Source organism: Diabrotica virgifera, chromosome 6 (genome assembly GCF_917563875.1).
Source record: "Diabrotica virgifera virgifera chromosome 6, PGI_DIABVI_V3a".
NCBI lineage: Eukaryota > Metazoa > Arthropoda > Insecta > Coleoptera > Chrysomelidae > Diabrotica > Diabrotica virgifera.
In genome coordinates, this window is record NC_065448.1 from 186,147,626 (window position 1) to 186,170,649 (window position 23,024).

At 34.3% G+C, this 23,024-nt stretch overlaps 1 protein-coding gene across 1 annotated transcript in view; it reads right to left on the reverse strand.

The window, feature by feature from the left end:
- The window catches only part of LOC114324586 (uncharacterized), a 237,691-nt gene extending 214,937 nt beyond the window's left edge, over positions 1-22,754 (reverse strand). The window contains exon 1 of the mRNA XM_028272452.2: positions 22,070-22,754. Coding sequence (XP_028128253.2) covers positions 22,070-22,619 — 550 coding nt within the window. The 5' untranslated portion in view covers positions 22,620-22,754. The remainder of the gene's footprint in view (positions 1-22,069) is intronic.
- Positions 22,755-23,024: the final 270 nt, after the last annotated feature.

The following is a 23,024-nucleotide window of genomic DNA, read 5'->3' on the forward strand; positions in this document are numbered from 1 at the left end:
ATTTATTTTCTCTATTTGTACCTATAGGTATATAAAAAACATAGGATTGTTGTATTTGAATATTTTCTTTTTTTTTTATTTTCTCCGCCGAGAAATAAATGGCTGAGTTTATGAGAATATTAAAAGATTAACTTATAATTTTTGAAAAATCACAAACAAATCTATTTAAAAAGCATAAAATAATTCATTTTATTGAGAAAGACGTTGCAAAGATCTCCAAATTCTGCTTGAACTTATTTACGACGTAGGAGAATAAATGGGCATTAAAATAAACCCAAACACAAATGATTTAGTCAATTTGTACTCTACGAGCTCGCTAGTGGGAAAGTTTTGGGGTAGTTCTGATTTCTTTCATTATATATATTGATGTGATCTTGATTATTGATATGAGATAATATTCTTATTTGTCATTTAATTTAATCAATGCATTAATAATAATTTAATTAATTAACCAGATCACATATCAATATGTTTTCAATCTCAGGGCGAATTATAAAATTAATTACTTACTCTCGTGGCTTCTAAGTATTTCTCAATGGTTCCTAATCGGGATAGGAAAGAAAAGAGTAAAATAATACACACATATGGGTTACAATTATAATCAAAATATTGTTTATTTTATTTAAATGGCAATCACTGCTTAATATTTGCTAGATCTTATTATTCTTAAACATAACATTTACAAATGGGAATCTTATTTCCTTTTGGTTTCCAATTGAAAGTTTTTATTAACATTTAACTATTAGAATTTATTAGCAACAATTCTATTTAAGTTTGATGAAGCTTTTCTGATATTATTTATTATGTTCTTCAATTTATAATGTGGTATTTAATACGAAAAACCCATACATTCATGTCCAAACAAATGAGACTGACCTTTTTCTGGTGAACTGAGAATGTCTTCACACAAGACCCGTTTCCTGCTATCCTTGGCTGCGATCAAAACCTCGTCCTGGCTTTCAGTAATGTTCTCCTTTGAAAACTAGCTCGTATAGCTCTCGTTCCTGCTTCTGTCGTGATGCTGTATTCTACCTTTTTCGAATCTGCAATCAGCTACCGGGACACTCTTGGCTCAAGGAGGTTCTTTTACTCTCAACCTGGCCTACCTCTCGTTCCACGATAGATACTCCACACTCACGGAACTACACCGGCTTTCTCACTCTCCGTACACTACCGTCTACTACTGGACTTCACTTCTCGACAGCTCAAAACATTCTGCCTCTATTTTCAGTCATTCACCTACTTTCAAAATATCCCTTCCAGATTCACAAATCAACCTTCCACCACCAACTCTCATTCGCAGTCTTCCTCAAAACCAATTTTTAATCTTTCTAAATATGCTTAATGGATTACCAAAAAAAATAGTTAATTCCCATTCTAAAATTACTTTCTACTATTTACAAAATTTAATGACCTATTATCTACTTCAACTGAGTCTTATTTAGCATAGGCTAATGATCGAACCTTCCGCGAACAACGATAATGACCTATTATCGATTTCACTTTAGTCTTATTTAGCATAGGCTAATGATCGAACCTTCCGCGAACAACGATAATGGTACGCGCCATTCACTTTGTTTATTCTAAGCGCATTGTCCCGAGTTTCGTATGCTTCTTCTAATCACTTCTTAAAATTAAATATAACAATTTGTTGTATACAGGTTGTTCTAAATTTATATGCCCGTGGTTGAGAAAATTGAAAATATTTTATATTAAATTGAATTTTGTTTATAATTATCAAAATTTAATTTTCATATCAAATAGAAATATAACAATATATATGGATTTTGGGCTGCTGAATCCGAATAAGAGGTTTGCGGACAAAAATGCTCGAAAACTATTAACTTTTAGTAAATGGTCTGTTAACAGAATATAAGTACTTAAAATTATCTACAAATATCACTATTTACTTTTTTTTTTAGACAAACCGTTCGGTCTAAAGTGCAAAACCCTCTCGGCAAAACCCACTTTTTACATTCCAAAACTTTAGTTTTTATTAGAATGCCGTCATTTGATAAATTTTTCCTAGTTTTGTGTACAAATAATAAACGTTAGTTCATAATATGAATATGGTATGTCTCTTCTCACAGCTTCCATGAATCCATTCCATCTTAAAATACCGAGAATATCTCTGCTTTTCCCGTAGAGTCACAGAAGATCAGGCACAGATGGAGTCACAGTTCACAGTTTCAGTTTGTGTGAACATTCCCTTCGGATCTTGATTTCTGATAAACCTTGAGGTTTTGTCCTTTCAAAATGTATTAGTTGAACAGCTCTTTGAAGTCCATAAACCTCAGGTGCGGGTTTAGTTTTTAGCCGATAATGGATTGGTTAGGAGCTATTGCATGTTTTGGTGCAATGCCACCCATGACGTAAAAAGCGTGGTATCAGTCGATTGTATGTACAGCTGGTTCCAAAAAAAACTGATACGACTCTTAAACCGTATTTTGTATAAAATTGAGCAGTGTATTTTCTTCTTCTTCTTCTTTTTGTTTTTGGTCTCGCTGAAAGGCAATTACCAGCACGATTTATAGGCGATCTTGATGTAGTCTGGCTCTAAGCCATATCAAAATCTCTGACTATATTCTTGTAAAAAGCTTTTGATGAGGTGTGATATAATGAATATGAGTTTAATTATATTTAATTTATTATATTTTGAAGGATAAACTTATTATTTACATACTGTCACTGTCACTGCCAAATCTTAAAATTTGTCAGATAAAAAGACTAAGTTTTCACTCTAATGGCATATAAAACAACATAATGCTATTCTACATCCCACCAGAATGAAAACAATGGGAACCTTCTCTGGTTACACCTCCGAGGCTTCTACAATTTGCAAGCCATACGGATGCTGAGACTAAGGAAGATAAGGGAATTCTACAATTTACAATTCACGTCCCATCTGCTCAGCGCGGTTAAGTTCCAACGAGAGTGAAAACTTAGTCTTTTTGCTAGCAGTTGCCGCTAGGGCATCTATGCCATTTCGTTCGTTGCAATCCGGGACTGCACGCTGGGGTTTGTTTTGGTTGGATCAGGGAGAGCAGCATATGTGCCTCCTGATGAGAGACTAATAAGTTTTGAAACCGGTAGAGGTGCTTGCAGCACTCTCTGATTGGACCAGAATATGGTTCGGCTGTATTTTCGTTTTGCAACGAAATTGAAAATGGTTATTCATTTTTGATTTACATTTACTCTGTGTGGAGTATGAAGGGAACCATTCTCGTTGGAACTTTACCGCGCTGAGCAGATGGGACGTGAATTGTAAATTGTAGAATTCCCTCATCTTCCTTAGTCTCAGCATCCGTAAGGCTTGCAAATTGTAGAAGCCTCGGAGGTGTAACCAGAGAAGGTTCCCATTGTTTTCATTCTGGTGGGATGTAGAATAGCATTATGTTGTTTTATATGCCATTAGATTGAAAACTTAGTCTTTTTGCTAGCAGTTGCCGCTAGGGCATCTATGCCATTTCGTTCGTTGCAATCCGGGACTGCACGTTGGGGTTTGTTTTGGTTGGATCAGGGAGAGCAGCATATGTGCATCCTGATGAGAGACTAATAAGTTTCGAAACCGGTAGAGGTGCTTGCAGCACTCTCTGATTGGACTAGAATATGGTTCGGCTGTATTTTCGTTTTGCAACGAAATTGAAAATGGTTATTCATTCTTGTCAGATAACTTCAACCTCAAAAAATGGCTGTTTGTTTGTTTATTTTATTATTTGTCTGTCATAATAAATATAATATAATGTCAGACCAATCATACACTGCTCAAAATGATCAAATCTTACTAAGAGTCGTATCAGTTTTTTTGGGAACCAGCTGTACGTTAATCCTTTCTGTCCCAACGCTGCATATATGTATATGTTTTTGAAAAAAAAGGTCTGTATTCCCAGTCGCCGTATATATGTTACAGTTTAAGTTGATTCTCAGTTAGAGTTGACTCCAACTAGTTGGAGTCAACTCCAACTGAAACGAGCAGTAAAAGTTGATTTTAAAAATTTAAATCAACTTTTACTAGTTGACTCTTCCTGGATCGATTCATTAAATGTTGATTATACGAGAATCTCAAGTGCATTTTTGATGAGTGTGCGTTTCTTTGTTTTGACCGTTTCAACTATTTATTAGTATAGTCTGTAACGTCGCCCCCGTTAGGTAAATTATTCTGATTCGATTTTTTGAACAAACTTACTCAAAGAAATACATCCGTATAACAATCCTTATAACAAATACACAGGGTGTCACGCGGTACCGCGGTCGAAAAATTGTTTAACCAATTTTTGTTAACCAAATTCACAAAAATAATTTTTATCTACTCTATCTCATATTATGTAAAGGTTTTATTGTGTGAAAATTGTAAATATAGATAGCAGTGCATGAAGGGTTTAAAGTGTGTCTGAAGTAACAATCTATTTTGTATGAATATAATTGCGAAACACTACAGAATTTTACTTTTTGACATAAATTTTATTAATAATAAGATAAATTTTGTTCAATATTTTTAATAATTAAATAAATAAATTTTAATTTCACTCAAATAAATAATCAGTATTCATTTGACTCTCGACCTATAAACATCGATACGAATTAGGCGAAAGTTTATAGTGTGATAAGAAACGGGCTCCGGCCTCGTTTTTATCGTCATTGTCGTGTATTAAGTGGATATACTATTTATAAACTATTTAAAAATTAAAATATTCGGACTTAACAGTTAAAATGAGTGCTCCACCAGATTTATCGGTGAGTGTTCCTTTTTATACTACTACTGTAAATGGTCAACCTATACATGTTCAATATCAGCAACAGCAAATTCAACCAGAATGCCCAAATGTCCTTTTTCCACAAAATTCACAACCAAATTCAACACAAATTTTAAACAACACACCAACAACTATATATTATGTTCCTAACCAAGTAGTATCACAATCTTCCTCAAACTGTCAATATAATCCTAAAATAAATACTACATTAGCTACACCTCAAAATGAAGCTTCCGATTCTATTGAGATGACACAAACATTACAAAGCGAAGAATCTTCAGGGGAAATCAGCGACATGGAGTCATCGGACATCCACGAATGGCAAACTGTACAACATAATAACAAAAAACGTAAAATAAATTCCCCGACACCAACAGAAAACGAAGACACGGTAGTAATCAGCAATAAATTTCAGGTTCTACAAAATTATAACGAAAAAGACAACAATAACAGTACAGAAAATACCAACGAAACTCCAGCAGTCTCGAAACCCCCACCAATTTTTATATATGGTGTTACTGACTACAATAAAATGGTTAATAATCTATCAGAAGTAACAACAGCAGAGACATACTATTGCACAGCATTACAGAACCACACAATAAAATTAAATTCCCGGGACAGTGAAACATACCGAAAACTGGTAAGACATTTAAACAGCAAAAAAATTGTGCATCATACATACCAAATGAAAGAGGATAGAGCATACAGAGTTGTAATTCGTAATCTACATCATACAGTTCCCATTAATATAATAAAAAGTGAAATAGAAAAACATGGACATTTAGTACGCAATATTGTAAATATAAAACACAGAGTAAGTAAGGACCCTCTAATGATGTTCTACGTCGATATAGAACCTAATCAAAATAATAAAAAAATATATGAAATTGAATTTATAAACAACGCGAAAATAGTTATCGAGCCACCGTATAAAAAGAATAATATTGTCCAGTGTACTAGATGCCAATTGTATGGGCACTCTAAGACATACTGCAATAGACCTTATCACTGTGTCAAATGTGGAGGCAACCATATGTCAGCCGATTGTAAAAAACCTAGGGACACACCTGCCATATGCGCTCTCTGCAATGGAGCACACACCGCAAATTACAAAGGATGCACGGTATATAAAGAGCTAATTAGTAGTAGAAACAGGACAAGAGTAGTATCATCGCACACTGTAGCGAACAATCAATTGCAATATACGAGTAACAGATATAATGTACAGAATAATAGCATTCAAAACCACGCGACTTACACACAAACAGCAGGTGGAACAAATGTAAATAATGAACATAACAATACGACCTCATACAACCAAAATCACGCAACTTACGCTCAAATAACAAGTGGAACACATGTAAACAATACAAACAACGACATTGGAGAGATGATGAAGAGTTTCCTTAATGAATTCAAAACTATGTTTTCACAACTAATAAATCAAAATAGCGTGATCTTAAACATGCTTTCCACAGTAATAAATAAATTCAGTAATGGAAATTAAGTCACTACGAATTGCACAATGGAATGCCAATGGCCTAGGCAACCACAAAACAGAAGTTATTAACTTTCTTCAACATAACAAAATTGATGTTCTACTCGTATCGGAAACTCACTTCACTGACAGAACGATGTTCAAGATCCCTCATTATTCTATTTACAGCACCAACCATCCTGATGGCACAGCACACGGTGGCGCTGCTATTATTGTACGGAACACCATACCACACTATGAGGAAACAATGTATCAGACGGAAAAAATACAAGCTGCAGTAATCTGTATCAGTTCTCAACCATGGTCCTTTGACATTGCGGCAATGTACAGCCCTCCAAGGCATAATATCACCACAGCAGAATATGAAGGCTTCTTTAAACAACTATCAAAAAAATTCTTAATTGGAGGTGACTGGAATGCCAAACATACAGACTGGGGCTCAAGACTATGTACAACAAAGGGAAAAAATCTCAGACAAGCCATAGCTAACACAAACAGCTCTTACGTATCTACAGGGCAACCCACCTACTGGCCAACAGATCTAAACAAAATCCCAGATTTACTAGACTTCTTTATCCTCCATAACATGGCCTTAAATTATTTTGACATACAAGCATCCTGGGATCTGTCCACTGACCATACCCCCATAATTGTCACACTATCTACGCAAATTATAAAACGTCCGAATATCCCTAAGTTGACAACATCAAAGACCAACTGGAATGTATTCGAGTCTTACATAAATGAAAATATAAATTTAAATATAAGATTAAAGCAACCAGATGATATCGATAATGCTGTGCTTCTTCTAACCCAAACTATACATGCAGCCGCTGAAATAGCTACCCCCCGTCAGAATGACAAAGAACCAAGTGACACCAACATACCCGTTTATATAAAACGTCTTGTTGCACAAAAAAGAAGAGCCAGGCGCATATGGCAAAGAAGTCGCAATCCTATAGATAAAAATAAATACAATAGATTAACACGACAACTTAAAACTGCTCTCCAAGACGCGAGGAATGATACATTTGAACTATTCATTAAGAGCCTATCAAAAGAAGACCACAGTATCTGGAAAGCAACGAAATCATTCAAGAGGCCTACACAACACATACCACCTCTAAGGAAAGCCGATGGAAGCTGGGGAAAAACTGAACAACAAAAGGCGTCCATCTTTGCTGAACATCTCTCACACGTTTTTAGTGCACCTGAAGTTAATAATAATAATAACGAAGAACAAGTTAAAAACTTCTTAGATACTCCATGTCCAATGATGCTACCAATCAAATGCTTTACTCCTAATAATGTGAAAGAACAAATTTCTAGATGCAATAACTACAAAGCACCAGGCTTCGACATGATCACCGGGCTAATATTAAAAAAATTACCCAGAAAAGCAATTGTCCTACTAACAATGATATATAATAGTATCATAAGATTAACCTACTACCCGATTAACTGGAAGTTTGCACAAATAATTATGATAAGTAAACCAAATAAACCACCAAATATTACTACCTCATATAGACCAATCAGCTTACTTCCAATAATGTCAAAAATTTTAGAAAGACTTTTGCTCCAAAGAATCTCAGAAGACATCGAAATTGATTCAGTGATCCCAACACACCAGTTTGGTTTCCGCGAAGCCCATTCAACTTTACAACAATGTCATAGAATTGTTAAAAACATTAATGTATGCCTCGAAGAAAAAAAAAATTTGCACTGCTGCCTTCCTGGATATAGAACAAGCATTCGACGGTGTTTGGCATGACGGCCTCCTGTATAAACTTAAGTCATCCTTTCCCACTCCTCACTATCTACTCTTAAAATCATACCTCACAGAACGCCACTTCCAAGTCAAATTCCTTACAGAAACCTCTCATTACTATCCCATAAAATCCGGTGTTCCTCAAGGAAGTGTCCTGGGTCCCCTCCTGTACCTCATATACACTGCTGATATTCCAACAACAAATACGACCACAGTAGCCATGTTCGCAGATGACACCGCCATAATATCCATCGATGATGACCCCCAAGTAGCATCAGGAAACCTTCAAATACACCTGAATCTACTACAAGACTGGATGAATAGATGGAAAATCAAAGTTAACCATACGAAGTCTAATCAAATTACATTCACCAACAGGAACATCGTATGTCCAAGAATCACACTGAACAACATATTACTACCAGTAAAAACAGAAGTCAAATACCTGGGAATGACACTTGACCAAAAGCTCACTTGGAAAGCACACATCTTGGCAAAAAAAATCCAAATCAACATGAAAATACGTCAAATGAATTGGCTAATAGGCCGAAAGTCGCAGTTATCTACAGAAAATAAACTTCTCTTGTATAAGTGCATAATAAAACCTATATGGGCATATGGAGTGCAATTATGGGGCTGTGCCAAGCCTTCTAATACCAAAATCATTCAGAGAATCCAATCCAAAATACTCAGAATGATTTTCAACGCCCCGTGGTACGTTAGTAACAAAACACTGCATGACGACTCTGGTATACCGTTCGTTGAAGACGAAATCAGCAGATTAACAAGAAATTATTTAGAACATCTGCCAGCCCACCCCAACGAGGAAGCAAGACAACTACATCTCCAACCAGAAGTCAGACGAAGATTGAAAAGACATTGGCCAACAGATTTTATTGTTTAATTTTAATTTTCATTTCAATTTTACTTTCAAATTATAATAATCAAACTTGTTAGTGTTAGTATTGGGAGTGTTATCAGTGGATAACTTCTCCTCTCATGTATTTGCAATACTCACATTTACTAATAGCTTTTAATAGCAGATTGTAAATTTGCAAAGTTTAATAAAAAAAAAAAATAAATAATCGATTGCTGCCATTGACCACTTACATTCAATCTCGGTTAATTTGATTAATAATCGCGGCAGGTAAAGTAACATTTTTCTTTCAATACAACAAAGTGTTCAATACAACAGAAACTAAAAAAAATCAAAGATTAAAGCTACCTCTATAAGATCCTGAAGAAATGTTTGTCATTATTTCATTAATAAGATATTATTTTTAATTATCAACAATGAGCGCTAAGCGTGTATTGAGGCGGCCGTCAATGTGAGTGCGAGTGAGATGCACCATTGGACGGCCGGAATGGTGCATCTCTTTAGCACTCACCATTGACGGCCGCCCAATACGCACTTAGCGCTCATTGTTAATAATTAATAGATAAAGCTTAGTAATAAAATAGTGACAAAAAATTTCTGCTGGATCTTGTAGAGGGGGCTATAAACTTTGATTTGGTCACTTTCTGACTTTCATAATAATGGATTTTATCCGAGTTATTAAGCCTTGAAAATAGCTATTTTCGCATTTTTCAAATTTTAAATCGCGTATAACTCGACAACAATCAATTTTAGAGAAAAATCACAAAATACCTTTTTTTGCTCAGAATAACCCAAATGATCTAAAAAAAATTACTCGAAGTGAAAAAATTATTTTTGTGAATTTGTCTAAAAAAAATGGTTTAAACAATTTATCGATAAAGGTACTGCCTGGCACCCAGTAGATTTGTTATAAAGTATAAGGACCTCTTTTTTAGTAAGTTTGTGCAAAAAATTCGAATCGGAGTAATTTACCTAACGGGGGCGACGATACAGCCTAGACTAATTTGAACATATTCAGTAACATTTAATTTCTAGAATCGGCTGTTTGTGTGAATCAGAATCAACTTTTAATAAATTGCATTGGGAAGAGTATACTTTTCCTAGTTGGAGTCTACTTTTACTAGTAAATGTTGAATATAAATCTTCATTTTATATTTATAATCAACTTTTACTGAAACCAGCCGTTAGAGTTGACTCCAACTAGTTGGAGTCAACTCCAACTGGATAATCAACTTGAACTGTAACATATATACGTTCAAGGTGTTATGGTCTCAATTTACCAAAGCCGAAAATATGCGTTGCTTATAAAATTTTAGACTCATTGATGTCCCAATGCCGTAGGAATATGTCCGAAAATGTTAGATATTGTTCCCGAAGCCTCAAAATGTTGGCACCTAAGACAGGTCATGCAGACCCATTGCCGTATATATTTGTTCACTTATTTTAGATATATGCTATATTGTAGCACTGGTGGCAACGCTTATAGGTAGCAGCTAGAAGGTGAAGCGTTTGTAGCCACAGAAAAGACCAGAAAAAAAAAGCGAATCAAAATACATGTGTGCAAGATGCGCAGTCGGCCTTTGCGTAGTGTCATGTTTTGAGGATCACCACACAAAAGAAAACTTTTAATGTTAATTTACATTACATTATTTCTTTTAAGTTAGTTACATATTTTCAAGTTGGTTCTGCTCTCTGATGAGTACTTTTGAAAAAAAAAAAAACGTTTAAGTTGGGTAAAAAAAACTCTTTAAAAACATGTTTCGGTGATTTATTTGTTTATTTATATGCGACGTATATATAAGGCAATGGGACTATAAGCATGAAAAACCTTTGGGGTTTAGAGACCAACATGCAAATTAAGGCCTGGCATAGAAAGGGTTAAAATCAGCGTTTTCGTACACCTGTTGTGTAAAGTACGGCTGGTCAATTTTCTGCGGATCGCCTGCGATTGCTGACACTTCCAGATAAGCAATGCGCTTGCTCAAAGTCTTGTAGCGGCAGTAAGGCCCAGATACATAGTTGGTTTCACCATTCCTTGCAGGGTTGGCCATTTTCTCTACAAAAAGTACGGCTTAAGAAAATAGGTTGATGTAGTTTCTTCTTTGGGGTTTTGTTCACCCTATACAGAAGCTGTTCGCCTGGAAGTGTCAGCATTCGCAGGCGATCCGCAGAAAATTGACCTGCCGTGCTTTACACAGCAGGTGTAAAATAACGCTGATTTTTTTTTATTACTCCAATTTATTTAACAATCTGTTCCGTTAGGAACAATCAGTTAAAGTTATGATTTTCTTACGCTATGACATGTAGGTAAGAATTCCAATGAAAACTTTCCTTTCTAAATTATCAACAAATGTATAGATAGTACTACTGGTAAAATAAAGTAAAACTTAAAATAGTTCTAATTCATCTAAAATCTATTTGGTAAGTTAGTTGGTTTATAACGCTTAAGTCTGCGAACTTCACCCTCCGTGTTTAATAATTCACTCGCGAAATTATTTGGATGCGCACTAAGTCTTTCTTCATACTTTTCACTGTATTTTCTGATTTCTTCTTTGATGTTGGGAACTTTCAGGTCTCTCTCTATTATTGCGTTGGGGACGTACCATGGAGCGTTTACTATGGTTCTTAATGCCTTATTTTGAAAACGTGGTATGATTTCCAAGTTAGATTTGCTGGCTGAGCCCCATAGCTGTATGCCATAGGTCCATATGGGTTTAAGTATGGCTTTGTATACCACTAATTTATTTTCAATTGACAGTCTTGAATGTCTACCCAGAATCCAGTACATTTGTTGAAGTTTGAGTCCAAGTTGCTTTCTTTTGGTGAAAATGTGTTTTCTCCATGTTAGCCTTTTATCTAGATGTATGCCCAGGTATTTGGTTATATCTACTTGTAATAATTGCTTGTTGTTTATGTATACTGGTGGACAGCTCTCTCTTCGCATGGTAAATGTCATGTGGGTCGATTTTGTTTCATTAGCTTTTAGTTTCCATTTTTTAACCATTTTTCTATTTTATTTAAGTGGGCTTGTAAGTTATGCGAAGCTCCTTGGGGGTCTGTGTGAGATGCGATAATACCTGTGTCATCTGCGAATGTTGCCACTGTTGTCAATCTAGTTGTAGGTAGGTCAGCAGTAAATAACAGGTATAGTAAGGGACCAAGTACACTACCTTGTGGGACACCGGATTTTATTTTAAATAGTTCTGAGCGAGCATCTTGTTGTTTTACTAATGAAAAGCGATCTGTCAGATACGATTTTATAATTAAATAATATTGATACGGAAGATTTTTCTTCAGCTTATGGAAGAGTCCTGTATGCCACACTTTGTCGAATGCTTGGCTGATATCTAGAAAAGCTGCACTACAGTACCTCTTGTTTTTTAGATCATTGCTGATTTGTTTGACTATACGATGTGTTTGATCTATTGTTCCATGTTTGCTATGAAAACCAAATTGGTGTTTTGGAATTAATCTTGTTTCTTCTATTATTGGTTCTAATCGACGTAGAAACATTTTTTCAAATAGCTTAGATATTATAGGTAAGAGACTAATGGGTCTATATGAGTTCAGTTCTTTGGGGTCTTTTCCTGGTTTTTGTAACATTATGATCTCTGCTACTTTCCACTGATTGGGAAAATGTGCATACGTAAGTATTGCATTAAAATGCAATACGCTGATTTTAACGTACATACAATCGACGAATACTACACTTTTCACGTCATATGTGGCATTTCTTTTATTGCACCAAAACATGCAGTAGCTCCTAAGCAATCCATTCCTCGGATAAAAAAGAAACCCGCGCCTGAGGATTATGGAAGTCAGGGAACTGTTCAACTAGTTCATTTTAAAAAGACAAAACCTCAAGGTTTTTCAGAAATCAAGATAACAGATCCGAAGAAAATGTTCACACCAACTGAAACTGTGACTCCATCTGTGCCTGATCTTCTGTGCCTCTAAGGGAAAAGCAGATACATTCCCAGCCTCTTAGGACGGAATGGACTCATGGAAGCTGTCACAAGAGACATACCATACCTATTAACTAACATTTATTATTTGTACAGAAAACTAGGAAAAATTTATTAAATGACAGCATTCTAATAAAAAATAAAGTTTTGGAATATAAAAAATGGGTTTTGCCGAGACCGTTAAGAATTGCCAATTTTTAGTACAAATAGTAATATATTTGTATATTATATAAAATACATACTTAGTCGTAACTTACAAAAAGAAATAAATTTCGGAACTGTATAATGGACCAAGTTGATCCAGACATAGAAATAAAACGCAGAATAGCAATCACTAAAACTACGTTTATGAAAATGCTTTTTTTTTTTTTAAAACTCGTAATTTCTTTCCAATAAACATCTCACCTTGGAACTAAGACAAAGAATGGTTAAGTGCTATGTTTGGTCTGTACTTTTGTATGATGCAGAAGTGTAAATGTGGACACCAAAATATCGACCATGAAGCTAATTGAAGCATTGGAAATGTGGATTCATGGACGGATGCTGAAGATCTTCTTCTTTGTGTGCCGTGCTTGTTTTCAAGCGTTGGCTATCGTCGTATTAACTAACTGATGAAATGTTTCTCGGTTGGAAGCTATATGAAACAATTCCTCGACCGTTCGACCTATCCGAGACACTTTGGAGAGTAGTGATGAGCGAGACTGGTCTTGGTCTTGGTCTTGCAGCAAGACCAAGACCAAGACCGCCTTTTGGTTTGCAAGACCAAGACCAAGACCAGGTATTCAAGACCAAGACCAAGACCGAACCTTGCAAGACTACGCAAGATCAAGACCAACCTGAAAGACTCTTGCACTTCTTTGCGAAATTGGTTTTTTTATTATTTAACTCTATTTATTTAGTTCAATAATATATACTGACATTGTAATAAACCATAAACAATATCGAATTTTTAAAATACATAATATTTTAGTTATATTTTTAAGTCGTTTTGATTAAGTCAAACGGTTTGCATTTTCTCAACCTTCAAAGTGTCCAGATAGCTCAGAGAAATAAGGATAAAAATATCCTGTTGGTGACACAACCCCCTCTAGACCGAAACCAAGTTTTTTGAGTAGTATGGACATCTATAATAATAACCTATATGTTTCCTGCAGCCGATTTTGATGATATACATAGTTATAAACAAATGAAGATCAAAAAACGGTAAATTTTCGCTTTTTTCGTCTATAACCAATAAGTTAAGTATTTTAAACAAATTTGAGAGTAAGAAACGCATAAACCGTATAAAAAACTACAATATGGCGTTCACTGAATATGTCTATCCTTACTGGTTGCTTAGAAAATTGCAAAAGAAATCATAAATTTTGAGTTTCTATAAATATTCATAACTTATGTAAAAATTAACTTAGAACGTTCTTATTACACGGAATGCTGAGACTTCTGGTGCTTAAATCATATCCTAAATTTCAAAGCAATTGGTCAAATAGATTAAAAGGTATTTAATTTGTTTATCCCAAATTAATTTTTTTTGCAACGCTATAAGTCGGAAAATGATGAAGTTACACTAAAACTTTGGATAGTTTATGAGAAAAGAAAATTGATACTATTAATTTAATTAAAAAAATGACAAAAATTATTCGAAATACTGCAAAATTATCTTGCAAAAACATGTGAATTAAAAAAAGGGTGGGCTAACTTCGTCCCTAATTGTCCTAGGACAATTGTTTTTCTTTCAAAATGTGTATAAAAATTCAGTCTTTCCAAATATGAAAAAATAATTTTTCTACGGGTAACGGTTAAAAAGTTATTCTAATTGTTTATAAGTAAGAAAAAAATTGACGTGTTTTTGCGAAATAATTTTACACTGTTTAAAATTACTTTTTGTCATTTTTTTTTAATTACGTCAATAGTATAAATGTTTTTCTTCCATAAACTGTCAGAAGTCTTACTGTAACCTCATAATTTTCTGACTTATAGTGTTGCAAAAACTGTAAGTCAGTATATTAATTTGACCAATTGCTTTGAAATTTAAAATATAGTTTAAGCACCAGAAGTCTCAGAAATTCGTGTAACAAGAAGGTTCTAGGTTAATTTTTACATAAGTTATGAACATTTAAAAAAACTCAAAATTTATGATTTATTTTGCAATTTTCTAAGCAACCAATAAGGATAGACATATTCAGCAAACGCCATTTTGAAATTTTTTAGACTATTTATGACTTTCTTACTCTCAAATTTGTTTAAGATGCTTAACTTTTTGGTTATAGACGAAAAAAGCGAAAATTTACCGTTTATTGATTTTCATTTGTTTATAACTTTGTATATCATCACAATCGGCTGCAGGAAACATAAAGGTTATTAATATAGATGTCCATACTACTCAAAAAATTTGGTTTCGGCCTGGAGGGGAAAGTGTCACGAGAAAAATCTTATTTCTCTGGACTAAGAAGGCAAGTTTTCAAACGGCGACAGTTCAAGGACAATTGAAATTACTTATAAGACAAAAAAAAATATAATTATAGATAGGGTGATCCATTTAAAAAAATGCCATTAAAAACGGTTCTCATGTACCAGTAGTTTTCGCTTTTTTGTCTAATAAAAATACTGACACTTATTTCAATTCTTTTCGCATATTCGAGGAAAAATGTGGGTCGTTAAATTTAAAATTAATACCAAAAAATATCATAATATGTAGATTTTGAACATGGATTCACAATGTTCTGAAAGCATTATGGCCTGAATAAAAAATAACTGGTTGTCGATTGTAATGTGTCAAGAGCTTGGTATCGCAAAATCCAAAATTTAGGTTCAGTTTCTGAATATAATGACAAAAATTCCGATACTGGGAAATTTTTAAAATCATTTTTTGGATTGATTTTTTACAGTCAACGAAAGTTGGAAGTTGAATTATTTGTGAAAATCCCGGATGACAAACGCGTAAAGAATTTTACTGATTTCATAGTTAAAAACTATTTGGAAGAATCTAGGTTTTCCCCAGAAAGGGCTAGTACTACAAATAGTATGTGCCGCACTTGAAATGCATGCGAATCATTTCAGTGTGTTTTAAATTCTAGTTTTTACTACCCAAATCCTAATATTTTCAACTTTTTAAATGTCATAATGGGTATTCAATCCAAAGATATGTGAAAATAAAAAGTGCGAATAACTCATGCTACGAGAGCAATGTAGTTTAAATAAAATTAAAGAACTGCAAGATAACAAATTACAGAATGAAGCGTTTATAACTCCCCATTAGGTTTAGTTATTATGTTATAGTATTAGGTCTATAAACAGGTATGGTTAATATGTATGTATTTACTAAAATGTATGTTTTAGTTAGTTTGATTGTTCCATGTTGCAAAAGACCGAAAAGTCTTCGCTAAATGAACAATGGGACCGCGGCCTTTAATTGTGAAGATGTGGTGATATCAAAGAATGTGAAAAATATCATGGACAAAACAAGTAAAAATCACGGACACATTAAAAAAGATGAAAAAAGAAAATTAAATTCTCAAAAATTATGGAGGAAAGAAAAATATGCTACTTTGGTCACTTAATACGAAATAAAAAATATGAGTTAATGCGATTGGTTATCGGTACAAGGAAAGTGGAAGAAAAAAGAGAACAGAAAGACGTCCTGGTTGAAAAATTTAAAGCAGTGGAGTGAAAAAACAACAATAGAACTTCTCAGAATCACTGCAGACATCGCCAATGCCCTTAAAGAATTAAGCAGCTGAAGAAGAAATACGGATAATCAAAATATAACTTCAAAAGATACTAATATAGTAACTTGTATGTACATTTCAACTCGTTTGATTCCAAAAACTTCATTAAATAATTTATAAATAGGATATTCAAACATTTTCGACAGTTTTATTGTATCTTGTAATGGCTAATCTCGAAACACAAGCAGTAAAAGGCAATAAATCGCTGAAAAGTGTAAAACTGAATTACTTGATGGTCTAAAACAAATAAACATAAAACGTGTTTTAAAACAAGATGTCATCAGACAACCCGAATTCAATTTAAACTACTTTCTATATTGCCCTCTATCGAGAAGACTATAAACAAACTTTGACCCCACCAAATACAGCGCGCATGTTTTGAAAACAAAATACTTATTTACTGATGGTTTTTCCAATAAGGTTTCCTAGTATTCGTTATTCTCCTACTTGTTCTCTTCAGATCCTTGGGAATCAACTGTAGATTGAGCATGGTACCACTTTCGTCAAAATTTCTTGGAGAAAATTTTAAAGTGGCGCCAAGAAAAAATGGATCGGGCAATTGAAGTTCCAGATCATTCTACATGTGTCATTAAGAACTTTTTGGGATGACTGAACAATTAGGCAGTTGTTCTCGATACTCGTTGTTACAGCTTAGTTAATGGGAGCCTTGTATATAATATTGTTTTTCGAAAATTTCATAAAACTAGTAAGTTCACGTCATGGTCGTCGTCGAAGGTATTTTTAAGAAAATTATAAATACTGTTATTAATGAACCGTCCGTTCTTGACAGTCCTGTACCAATCCGAACCACAAGTCATTGCCGGCAGTAAGCGCAGTAACATTGTTAAAAGTACTATTAGATCCGAAAACTGGAGTATTTGACACTATTGCAATAATTACGAGGTATCTTAACATGCTGTCTTTGATTAAAGAGTACTTAAAATTTGAATGACCTAGATTCACAGCGTAACAGAAAACTGTGACGTATTGATATGTCTGGTTGACTTTGAGAAAGCCTTCGACAAAATTCAACACAGAAATCTTACAAACATAATACGGAACACATAAATAGATGATCATGATGTATGAATCATTACAAAATAATGATATCATAAAGCCATTATTCGAGTAGACAACAAAAATCTAATGAAATTCCAATAAGAAGAGGACTACGAGAAGGATGTGTACTATCTTCTATACTTGTGCTCAGAAGAGTTGTTTAAAGAGACACTAGAAGACATCAACGAAGACATATCAATTAACGAGACAAGTGGATCACTAACTCAAATATGCAGACAATACAATACTCCTTGTGGATAGCAGAGAAAGGTTCCAAATTTTTGGATGATTACACTATGCAGTACTGCGAGAGGTATGGAATGGCTTTGAACATAGGTAACAAAAACAAAAATCATGATTGTCAGTAAGAACAAGATTGACGACAAAACAATCTACGTTAAACGAAAAATTTTACAGAAAGTACTGCAAGCAGGGCTGCTTTATCCATTAGGCAATATAGGCAGTTGCCTAGGGCGGCAAAAATTCTGTACAAAAAATATTTGTGTATAAAAATTAAAATCGAATAACATTGTACTTACATAGTACATCCATCAATGGAATATAAGTGGGCATTCATTTCTAGAAGACAAATTGCATTTTCTTAACATTATTCATTAAAAAAGGACAAAAGTCGTAAATTATTTTAGGGATTATTGGGCCGTCGGCAGCACCGCAATGGCGGCGGGGCACTGTTCTATAATTGTTTTAAACTGAATCCTTTTGGGTTATTCCTGGTTGAAAATTTGCCATTTTCATTGAAAAATGTCGCCTTTTCGGATAGTTTTTTGCGAATACCTTAAAAATTATGCATCTAACGAAAAAAACTTTAAAAAACATTTTTGTAGCTTATGAAAAATCAAAGAGATTCGTTCCTTCATAAGTCTTCTAGTGATAACATAAAAAGAAATATGGCAGGTGAAAAGAAATTTTTTTTGTGCATGCTCAAATGGGTGTGTTCAACTTAATAACAGATAAATGCTCGATTTTAAGGGTATAATGCTATCAGTATCTTTTGTAAGTACTAAGAAAACCTACTTATGTAAGAAAACTGTGTCTCTTATCACTTTCGAATGACATGGAGAAAAAGGAAGATTAAAAAAAAAAAAATTAAAAATACGCTCTATAATTTGAACTTATTCTTTTCAAAAACCATTCATTTTAAAACCGTATAACTTTCTGAATATAGAAATAACACGAGAGTAGAAGGTATTGTAGAAGAAAAACGATGCATTTAAATTCTGGTGGATGAGGGGTTAAATACACTTCTCATTTTTCCTTACTTAAAATACATTAGGCATAAGTTATTTTTGTACCATATATCGCTTAGTTTGAATGTAACCGACATTTAACAGTTTTCGTACCCCTAAAATCGACAATTTGAGCCGATTTGAGCATGCACAAATGAAATCTTTTTTCACCTACCATCTCTTTTTTTATTAAAACTAGAAGATTTATGAAAAAATGAATCTCTCTGATTTTTCATAAACTACAAAAATGTTTTATATACTTTTTTCGTTAGATGCACAATTTTTATGGTATTCCCAAAAAAACCGTCTCCGAAAAGTGTCATTTTTCAATGAAAATGGCAAATTTTTTATCACGAATAACTCAAAAAGTCTTGAGTTTTCAAAAAAATTTATAAAACAGTTATTGCTTAGAATTAGGTTCTATGGCCACTTCCGGTGTTAGTTTGATAAAAAAAATTTCCACCCCCGAGAACGGGTGGAAACCACCACCGAGAACGGGTGGAAACCACCCCTAAGTTAAAAGCGTCATAGGATATAGCGTAGACTTTGTTTCTGGAGCTATTCCCTACTTACAGTGAAAATATCAAGTAAATTGAAGCAGTAGGATGGAATTCGGAGCCTAATACCCTCACTCACTGCACTAATATTAGATACCTACATCATTGATCATCAGATACCTACAATCATACAATCACCAATAATTGACATATCTAAATATTTAAAGAAGAGTGGATTGAAAGATATTTTCCCTAACTTTGATATTGCTTTGCGCATTTATTTGTGCCTCCAAGTTGCCAACCAACGTGTCCGATGAAAGGTCATTTTCGAAAATGTCAAGAATTTAAAATAAGTCATGAAAATAATTTCCGATCAAGTATGACGCAAGAACCTCTTAACAGTTTGTCGATTTTGTCCATAGAAAGTGACGTAACAATGGCGATAAATTATGACGACATTATGATGATTTTTCCAAAGAAAAATCAAGAAAGAAATCTGATGTGATCGAACTGAAATGAAAGTTTTTATGTATTCTTATTTAAATAAAAAAATCTTCTTGCAATTTTTTTCTAGCAAAAATGGTACATGCTTGAAGGGCGGCTACTAGAGAATTGCCTAGGGCGTCAATTGACCTAAACGCGGCCCTGACTTACCCAAACACAATTACATTAGATGTGAGCTACGTGAACAATTGGAAAAGCAGCGTTGAAATAAAATTACGCATTGAGATGGCCGGAAGCGCTTTCAATAAGATGAAAACAGTATTATGCAATGGAATACTAGGAATAGAAATTAGAATTAGAGTATGTAGATGTTACGTATTTCTCTCCTTTTATATGATGGAATTGGAGCCTGGACAATTACGGACCCGACTGAAAAAAGACTTGCCAGCTTTGAGATGCGGTGTTATCGAAGAATATGGAAAATATGGACACAACGCGTAACAAACACGAAAACATTAAGAAGGATGAAAAAAAATTAAATTCTCAAAACTATGAAGTAAAGAAAAATAAGCTAGTTTGGTCACATACCTAATGGTAGTGGAGCCCAAGTGGGAATTTTTGCAGTTACTCGAGCGCATCAGATTAGCATATGGGGAGAAGCCTGGTACCCTGCAGATGTACCTCTACCATATATTGGCTCTTAACACAGGGCTGTTCGTTAAGGGGGGCCCGAAAGAAAAAATCTATCCTTAAAAAAACTCGAAATTGTCAGATTAAGATAAGATAAGTCCATCCAAAAGAGTGTATATTTAAAAAATCTGACGTTTTGGGCCGGGCGTAAGGAAATGGGTGAGTCCCAAAATTTCACAAGAAAAAAGCGAATATTTCGCGAACTGAATGACAGATCGAAAAACTAAAACATTTATGCTCAATATTTTTTTAAAATCTATCGAATGATATCAAACACGACTTCCCACAGAGAGGAGTGGGGGTAAATTTAATATTTTAAATACGAATCCCGCGATATTTCGCGAAATGAACATCAGATCGAAAAACTGTAAAATACAATTATTCAATATTTTTGAAAAATCTATCTAATGGCACCAAACACGACCTCCACGTAGGTGAGGTGGGGGTTACTTTAAAATCTTAAGTAGGAGCCCCCATTTTTTTATTGCAGATTTGGATTTCTTACGCAAAAATAAGTAACTTTTATTCGAAACATGTTTTCGAATTATGTATAGATGGCGTTATAATCGGAAAAAACGATTGCTGGAAATGGAAAATTAAATTAAAAAATGGCAAGCGCCCACTAAAATTGAAAACTTTACTTAACTTTTTTTGGTTTTAGGACCTACTCTTCAGGTCCCCATAAAGTTCGAGTGACTGCACATTTAGCATACTTTGCTCCCCTACTATAATACGAAATAAAAAATATGAGTTGATGCGATTGTGTATACAAAGGAAGGCGAAAGTGGAAAGAGTACCAGGAGGACGACATACGTCCTGGTTGAAAAATTTAAAGCAGTGGAGAGGAAAAACAACAATATATCTCTTCAGAACCACTGCAGACAGAGTTAAATGGGCCATGATGATCGCCAATGCCAATAATGTCCTTAAAGGATTAGGCATATGAAGAAGAAATAATACCTAGGGATAATCAAAATATTCACTTCAAAAGGTACTATCAGGGGCGTCATTTGATAGGGTCAGGGGGGCATTTGCCCCCCACCCCCGACCCTGAAAATGACTGAAATTTACAAAAAATAGATCAATTTTGTATTATGTTAGCATATAAATGTATTGTATATATAATGCTTGCCCCCCCCCCTATCAAAATTTCAAATGACGCTCCTGGGTACTATTATGGTACCTTGTACGCACATTTCAACTCGTTTTATTCCAAAAATGTCATTAAATAATAATTTTTTTTGGGGATAGTCAAATGTATTTGACAGTTTTATTGTATCTGATAATAATAGCTTATCTCTAAAAACAAGCAGTAAAAGGCAATACATCGCTGAAAAGTGTAAAACTGAATTACTTTATTGTCCAAAAAAAAACAAATGGACATAAAAGTTGTTTTAAAACAAGACAAGATGTCATCAGACAACCCAATTTATTTTAAACTACTTTCTATATTGCCCTCTATCGAGAAGACTATAAACAAACGTTTACCCCCACCAAATATGGCGCGCAAATATCATGCTTTAAAAACAAAATACTTACTGATGATTTTTCCAATGAGATTTCCCAATATTCGTCCTTCTCCTATTGATCTCTTCAGATCCTTGGGAATCAACTGTAGATTGAGCATAGTACCACTTTCGTCAACATTTCTTGGTGAAATTTTTAATGTGGCGCCAAGAAAAAAGGGATCTGGCAATTGAAGTTCCAGATCATGCGTCATCAAGAACTTTTTGGAATGATCTTTTAATGATCTAGATATTTCTTCAAAAGGTGATTCGTCTCCAATTAGGAAGTTGTTTTCGATACCCGTTGTTATAGATTGGTTAATGGGGGTCTTGTATATGATGTTGTTTTTCGAAAATTTCATAAAACTAGTAAAATTCAAGTCACGGTCGTAGTCGAAGGTATTTTTAAGAAAATTATAAATACTGTTCTTAATGCAAGATACCGTCGGTTCTTGACAGTCCCGTACCAATCCGAACCACAAGTCATTGCCGGCCGTAAGCGCAGTAACATTGTTAAAAGTACTATTAGATCCGAAAACTTGAGCATTTGACACTATTGCAATAATTATGAGGTAGCTTAACATGCTGTCTTTGATTGTAGAGTACTTAAACTTTGAATGACCACTTTCGCTTCACAGCGTTGCAGACGATCGCCGCATGATATTCAGGGCACGCTTTGGCGCGCTCTTTCACCGACCGGTTCGCTTCGAGAACTGAAGTAAGAGAGGCTATTTACTTTATCATTTCTTGACACACTTACCCAGTGTGATACCCCTCTTTTTCTATCTGAGTACTGGCTGAAGATGTGAAGTGTTGTTCTTGGAATTCAATATTGTCTGGCCGATTATTTGCTAATAAAATTTGCACTTAGGCGAGGCTAATCATTCATTGGAAGCTTTGTCTGAGTGAATTTTTGTGTGAAGTAAACCGCGATTTTTATCCGTCTTCCTGTCCATGTTAAAATGTTATCGCGTATACAGTATGATGCA